The sequence below is a fragment of the Telopea speciosissima genome, chromosome 3 (genome assembly GCF_018873765.1).
Source record: "Telopea speciosissima isolate NSW1024214 ecotype Mountain lineage chromosome 3, Tspe_v1, whole genome shotgun sequence".
NCBI classification, from domain to species: Eukaryota; Viridiplantae; Streptophyta; class Magnoliopsida; order Proteales; family Proteaceae; genus Telopea; species Telopea speciosissima.
The window spans coordinates 43,035,387-43,043,436 of record NC_057918.1 but is presented as its reverse complement, the minus strand read 5'-3'; the positions used below and the strand labels follow the sequence as shown (position 1 = coordinate 43,043,436).

The window sequence follows — 8,050 nt, the reverse complement described above, 5'->3', positions numbered from 1 at the left end:
TTCATTGGTATGATATCTAATCCAATTTTTTTAATTTTGCGCGGACAATGAACTCTACAAAACCTATGTGTTCTTGTGGACAAAGTGAAATGGTATTAGAGCAAGCGTATACTCAACGAAACTATGGTAGATGGTTCTATAAATGCCCTGCAAATGAGGATCATCCAAATTCCTTCATGTGGGTGAGCTACTACAAGCCCGACGAATTTGCATCATCCACTCCTGATCGTGATATTGCCCATGCTCGTGCACCAAGATATCAAGCACATCAGGACGATAGTCAAAATTATGTGGTGTGTCATATCTGAAAAATGGATTTAATAGTTCTATGGCATATATGTGTTTCTGTTGCAATTATGTATCTTTTATTTCGGGGTTAAACTTCTTTTGTATTATTGAAGTTGAAAACATTACCCCCCTATGTTAAACGGAGTCCTTGAATATTTTAGAATGGGTTTTAGAGAAATAGTTGTAAGGGAAACTATGTAGCTTGTTCAATATGTATTCCTTAGCTTCTATTTGTTCTGGAGAAGTGGAGATTATGAACTTTCGATTTTTCACCTTAATAACTGCTAACTCAAATTATTCTGATACTCTAATGCTTGTTAGATAGGAACAAATATGCCCCCAGTGTAACTTATCTCAGAAACTTGAGTTTTTCACATCTTTGATTTCCTTCAAATGCAAGCAATTTGTTATTGGGGGTAGCCTGATGCAGCATAATTGGTTCTTCTTTTTTAATTTGTGGAAAAACCCAGTGTGGTTGATATCTGTGAATTGTATTTCCAGGTGGGGAACTGCTTTCCTGTTATCATTGCTGATGACACTATCTGTGAAAGTCCTTGAATCTGAACGCACCTTTTTCTAATTTCTTGTGTCCGGCCTCTTCCCACTTCGATATCCCATTTATTACCACTGTGAGCTTTTTATTCCATGCTAATATCATTATCACTATGAGAGCATTTGGGGGGGGGTCGTGGTTGTGGGCATTGAGATGTTAAAAGTCAATGCCTTTGTAAGTACTAAACAAAGCAGGGTAGACCTGGTTTTGGTTCTCTAGCTATCTCAAATGCGATATGGTTGGGTTGACTTGTATATTATCATTCACGTCAGGAATTCAGAGCCAGAGAAAGTGTTTTGTAGTCAAGAGCCAAGGTTTTTTATGCCAAGCTCATGGAAAAATACTCGGGGGAGGAGGCACATTGTAAATAGTTTATATGTTCTAACTTCTAAATATGTTATCAATCTCTGCATGCATTTCCTCTCAAAAAGGAATATGAACATTGCATTTGCATCACACGAGCTCAACAGAATTTTTAAGAGATTTGATCTGTAGAAATGCATTAACGTATATGCAAATATGCAATAAGACATATGTGTGGTCTGTCTTGGGAGGTAAAGTAAAGTACTTTAGAAATTAGTTTATGCTCCATCTAACAAGAAAGGGAGCATTCTGTGAACCCCAGTAGCTTTTTTCTGTTCAGTTAACACTTTTGGCATCCTACTTCTCTATTGTTTTATAGTACAATAGCATTTTGCAAAGTTTTTCAGCCTCTGAACATGGAGAGGACATAACCAAATTGCGGAGAATTGAACAAAATCCTAGAAAACGGAGCTAGTTTTCACAACACTATTCTTCATCATTGTCTAAGCTTCCTTGAAACGGTCTCCATGCTGCAACAATGAATACAAAAAATAATCAAAAGTTGAGAAACTTATTATCACAGTCATTGGATGAAAATTAAAAAAAGAATTTAGCAACTTATCATCAATGTCATAGTTTCACCTGTTTCTTGTCCTGGAGATAGATCAACTAGAGGTATTGTTGTTGAACCCTGCGAAGAACCTACTGCCTACAAATGCAAAAAGTGCAAAAATGGAATTAATATTAAAAATATTAGTATCACACATTATTATTAAATATAGGTTTATTTGATTATACCAATAAAAGTGATGTGAAAAGCTGGTTCTCCGTATATTGAGATACACCACGAACATTTGATGTAGCAAGGCTTTGAGATGGTTCTTCTAGTGTTTCCATGCTAACTGAGGTTTGGCTTCTAACTGTTTTATTACATTTCTTCTGCTTCCCCGTAGTTTCAATGAAGGCCTTATGTCTTTTGCCACCACCTTTCCTACCTTCTTCTTTTTTTAGCACCAAATCCATGTAAGCTTCAGAGCATTGAACTGAATCTTCTATAGTAGGGCATGCTACAGTCAGTGTTGCAAGCTCTTTAGCCAAAATATCAACACTAATGTTGGCCATCTCAAAACCAGCGTCTGTATTAGATGCTTGGTTTACTAGCTTAACATATTTAGGCATAAGATGCCTCAAACTCTGTGTACGACTCAGCTGGACATCTTCCATCACTTCTTTTCCCTTACTGTCCTCCACCAATATGTCTTTTGCTGCTCGTGTCCATCTCCTCAAAATATACTTTTCAGGAATACATTTTATCTCGAGCACATCTAAAACTTTCAGGACATGGCAACATAGGATGCCATATGTCTCAAATTTCCTGCAACTACATTCTAAAACCTGCTCATGTATCTTGTACAAGACTGTATGTTCTCCTTCCACAAATTCACCTTCCTCATCAACCATTCCAACAATGTACTGGTGGAAGATATCATTTACAGTACGATATTTTACAGAGCAAGTAAGAAACATGTCATGCTCCCTCCTAAATTCATTGAATATGTAAGGGGTATAAACTTTTCCTGCTTGTCTCAGTACTGGTGCATTGCAACCCATGGTCCTAGGAAGCGTATTTCTTGCTTCAAACTCAGCCTTCAATTCATTAGCACGCTTATCCTCCACAACTCGTTCAAATTGCCTAAAAGATCGTACAAGATCCAATGTGGGTCTCAAATAATCTTTCAAATCACTGTTAATACTTTCACTGAGTTGCGTGCTCCTCACACCAAGTGTGAAAGTGTATTTCATATAACAACGTGCCTATTTATGTTTAATACTATAAATCCGAGCTAACCATGAATTATTCCCAAGTTGGTAATCATCCAGTAAAATTTTCCATGCATTCTCAAATTCCTCTTCATTTTCATATTGGAATATGCATTTATTCAAATCTTTAAGAAATGATAATCCATGTTTCATCAAATTACCAAGATGTTTTATCCCATTATGCATTAGGTGCCAGGTACACAATCCATGCCATTTTTCAGGTAAAACCTCAGCTATTGCCCTTGACATTGCAGCATCTTGATCAGTAAAAATGGTTTTGGGCTTCTTCTGTCCATGAGTCTCCAAAAATGTCTCAAACAACCATTTGAAGGAAGGAACTGTCTCATCATATAGTAGTGCAACTCCGAATATGGTCGCACCCCTATGATGGTTGAATCCTGCAAAAATCCCAAAGGGCCTGTACTCTTTGTTTGTGCAAAACGTAGTGTCAAAGATAACAACATCACCAAACACTGCATAATCAATGAGCATCCTCGGATCTGCCCAAAATTTGTTTGTTATCTGTTCTCCATTATCCAGTTGCAAAGAGTATGTAAATGATGGGTTGTTCCTTGTCTGATTTTCAAAATATGCTAGCAAACTCCCAGCTTCACCGAAGGCTAGATCATGCTGACGTTTGGTTCGAAGGTAATTATTCAGATCTACCCTAGTGCAACCTAGGTTTTCACTACCACCAACTTGCATGCCCATCAAATCAAAAGTGGCCTTGGGCCTGATACCGGAATCATCAGCCAAATCTATTCCATGTACAACTATATTTGAGATTTGGCATTGAGACTGCATCAAATGAGAAGTAGCTGGTGTATGCAATTCATTGTTGTGGTCATCAAAAAAATCTTTACATTCATATTGACCATCTTTCACCCTAGATATACACATTCTTGCAAGACAATCAGTTCTGGTTTCTGCACGAGGTTCCTTCGTGTTTATATCTCTCTTATCCTTTTTCCGACGTCCATGCCTATTACATACAAATCTCCTCTGTTTAATGATTGTCGGATCTTCCTTGCTCCTATGTGCATGATCTCTCCTAATACTAAAACCAACATTTCTACCATACTGATTATAAAAGCAATATGCAGCATTTTCAGATTCGCAAGTCATGCCAATCCGAGGTATGTCCTGGATATACACATCTTCAACACTATTATCAACCGGTGAAAGCACTGGGTTGGACATAGGACCTACTGCAATTCATAGACATGTGAAACAAAAGTAACTACATGTCTATAATCCATAAAATAAAATAAAAAAAGTAACTACATAAAATATTAAAAATCAGTACAGATCAAACAAATAACAAAAAAAGTCAAAATCCTCAAAATAAAAATAAAGGTTGTACCCAGTGCACAAGGCTCCCGTGTTTAGTAGGGTCTAGGGAGTGTCAAGATCCCCAAAATATTGATCAAAAAACCCAAAAAAGAATGGCAACTATCGGACAAGATAGAGTTTAATGTAGTTAAAACACTCTAATTCCTTCCCCATGGCTGGTGGGATTCCAGCAAGTCCAGGTGAGAGGCTTGGTCGTATCCGCTTTTTCTAAACCTCGTCTTCACTACTAACTACTAACTACTAACTACTTGAATTCCTAGTTTTTAGGATCTGAACTTGCTAATTCTAAAGCAGCACTGGTTCATAAGATCCAACCGTTGGATAAGGCTCTTCTTTGGTGGAGCTATTTTTAACCATTAGTAAGACCTTCAACCAGAATTTTACTTCAATCTGAATTGTTAATTGCTATATAATTAGATTTTTCTTGAATCTGGAATGTTTCATTTCTGCATAGCAGACACAGAACATGACTGGAGAGAGGGCACAGAGCAATACATGTTCATTGAGAAGTGCCTGACATCAGCTGATAGACAAAAGCAGCCATGGCTTATCTTTCTTGCACATCGAGTACTGGGTTATTCTTCCGGTAGGGACATTTGAGGAACCAATGGGAAGAGAGAGCCTCCAAAAACTTTGGCAGAAGTACAAGGTTGACCTGGCTTTCTATGGACATGTCCATAATTATGAAAGGACATGCCCTATCTATGAGGTACTACTTATAATCTTCTCCATGGATCTTTGCTGCATCACAGCATCCATGAATACATATCAATTATTGATGATTCTCGTTTCTATTACAGATTGTTTGCACGATGACAGAGAAGTCATATTACCATAGCAGTTCTGGAATTTTATTGAGTTTCAAACTAATAACGGCTTTCGTTGCACCAGTAACAATCCATTACTAAGAAAATTATTGGAATCAAAATGGCATGAGGATGTCATTACGGTCAAATTGGTTTAGTTATGAAATCAATTTCATGAATTAATAAGGATCATTGTAGCAATGGCCTTACCGGAGTGATAAGAAAGAAAAAATCAACAAAAAAACAATGAAACAATGGTGAAGTAGCAGTAAATTAATAGGAAAGCAGTAAAATTAAGAGAATAAAATTAAGAGAAGAGAAGAGAATAAACTCAAAATACCTTGTATCAAGAGAATCCTCCAAAGCGAAAATTTTCAGCAGAAAGCAGAACAAAGAGGAGAGGGTGAGTAAGAGAAGAGATCGTGATTTAGCTTACGACGAGTACACCGGAGAGCATCAGGAGCAGGGTGAGAGAGGGGATGTCGCCATCGCCGTCCCCGTCGCCGTCCTCGTCGCCATCGCCGTCGCCACTGAGGAGTTGTGAGAGGGGAGGGATGAGTGAGAGGTTCTGCTTTTGAAATTTTCGTTTGATCTAAAACCCTAGGCAAGAGTGAAATGGGTTTGTTTTGAGGGAGTTAAGACCGGTTTGGTTTGTTTTAAACCGATGGGATGGGTTGGTTTGAGGTTTAAAATGGTTCAAACAGATGAGGAATGTCATTCAAAAAATTTTGAATTTTTTAAAAGACAACCGTTGGATGGTTGTCAGGACACGTGTCACGCTAGGAAAGTAGGGAAGTAGGATGGAAGTAGAGAAGAGGAAGTAGAGGATGTGGATCCCTTCCATTCGGGATCAATACTTCAAAAGGAAACACAGAACTGCCTCTTTCTTCCATTTAAAATTTAGTATCTTAATTTTTTTTTTTTTTAAATCTTTAATACTTGAATCGAACCTATAGGTTGCTCATCGTATCTCCCAAACCCTTCCTTCTCCTACCCTCTCCACCGTCTCCTTCATCTTCGCCATTCTCAGTCCTTTTCCTTTCTTCTTCACAGTCTCCTTCATCTTCCCCATTCTCATTCGCTCTCTCTCATCACAAAGATTGAGGTCTACATCATCGCAAGTAAAGTGTTATTGGATGGGGCCATCAGGGGTCGTTGATCACCATCAGGTTAGAGTTTATACTTTTACATTGTGATTTTTCAATGTAAAATGGTTACCTCTCTTGTTGTCATGTCTTTCTTGGACATTCTTCGTAGTTATTCATTCATTCGTCCTTCATGGCTGTCCGACTCCGAGAACTACACGATCGTCATCATCTGATCATGGTAAGTTTTCTCATCTTCTCTCTTTGTATTAGGGATTTTCTGTTTTCATAGTTTGGTTGAGCTTAAGCACTTATTCCCGTAACATGCAGTTGTGCCAGGTTTCCTTTCTCCTTTTTCCTTTCGCACCTCCCTCATTTTTCTCCATTTCCTTCTTCACCTCTATTTCCATTTACCCAAATACATCTCATACCCAGCAGCCCCAACCTCTATCAACCATGATCGAACCCTCTCCATCTCAGGTAGCCGTAACCATCATCTACCATCTCCATCTCATTTTTTTCAACATTTTCTCCATAGTTAGAAAACCCTCTCCCAACTCCCAACTGCAAACCCTGTTTGAGTCGAGATCGAAGTTCAAATCGAGAGAGAGAGAGAGAAAAATCAAAGCAGTGATTTGCGTACACGGGTAACATGCTTCGAGTTCTTCAATCCCAGCTTCTCACTTCTCTCATCTTCTTAATAAACTCCCCATCCGGCCATCCCCCTGTTATTTGGTCCTCTCATCATACAGATTACTCCGTGACCAAGCTTCGTCACAAACTATTGCCGCCGGATATGGGATTCTGACAGTTCCTACCGGTAATGTTCTTCATTGCAAATTTTATTTTGTTTTATTTTGTTATTATTTTAACTCCATGTTATTGTTGCCTGGTATGCAATATCCCATCTCATTTGGATTTCTTCTATGATTTGTATTCATCTTGCTCCCGTTGATCTTCGCCAGTAGCTACAATGCCGGAAGTCACGCAGCAGTCGTCTTCCCTAAGTCCGATAATCCCTCTCCCTATTTTCTATGCTTGATTCTCTCAACCGCCTGTACTTGCCTTACACTCCCAGGGCAAAACCTGTAATAATATACTGCCCTAGATCTAAGGGCTGCAATTAACCCTGACTAGAACCCATACATTGAACGGTTGAAATCAATCCTAACCAAATCCCTAGGTTCTAGGGATAATGTGCATTCCATTTAAGCCTTTGAAATTAGAGCGTGACTGGGTTTTTGGTTCGGTCCATAAGTCAGGGCAATTTGTGCTTTAAACTCAAAGGATGGGTATTTCTGGATTTTGGAGAATTGACTACACCTAGATGTTACTTTTAGATACGTGTTTGTATGGACTGCAGTATGGGTATATGGGCTTAGTTCGATTTGTTGCCGGGATTGTTTCTGCCAAATGGATCTGCTTTGGAGGGTTTCTCCAACTTGAAAATCAATCTGTGATTGAAGGGAAACAGCAATTGAGGAGAGTTTGTTTGAGGCTTCTCTGTTTATTTTCCATAGGTTCTTAGGATCTATGCAATTTTGTTTGGGTGTACATGATGTATGATTGTTTCTTCAGGAGTTCCTGTTTATATCCTTGCATATGGGACCCCTCTGCCGCTATTATTTGCTGCTTCTTTTTTATCTGATTTGAGGGTTGCCTAACTAATTCCTGTACAGAAGATGCTAGCTCTGCTAATTCTATTGGAGGTGAGTCCCCCCACCTCTTCTCTGTTACTGTCTTTGTGGTTAGAATATGGGAAGCTTGATAATGGTATTGATTTCCTGTATTTAATCTTCCCTCATTGTGTGTTTCTTTTGGATTTGCTTGGCAAGAAAGGA

General features: G+C 38.6%; 1 protein-coding gene across 1 annotated transcript; it reads right to left on the bottom strand.

Annotated features, from left to right (window-relative positions):
- Nucleotides 1-1,630: 1,630 nt before the first annotated feature.
- On the bottom strand, nucleotides 1,631-4,165 carry LOC122655193 (protein FAR1-RELATED SEQUENCE 5-like). The gene is made up of 4 exons (XM_043849409.1): nucleotides 2,994-4,165; nucleotides 1,943-2,837; nucleotides 1,787-1,853; nucleotides 1,631-1,674 (listed from the first exon to the last, which is right to left on the bottom strand). Exons 1-4 carry the CDS (start codon nucleotides 4,163-4,165, stop codon nucleotides 1,631-1,633), a joined length of 2,178 nt encoding a protein of 725 aa, XP_043705344.1.
- Nucleotides 4,166-8,050: the final 3,885 nt, after the last annotated feature.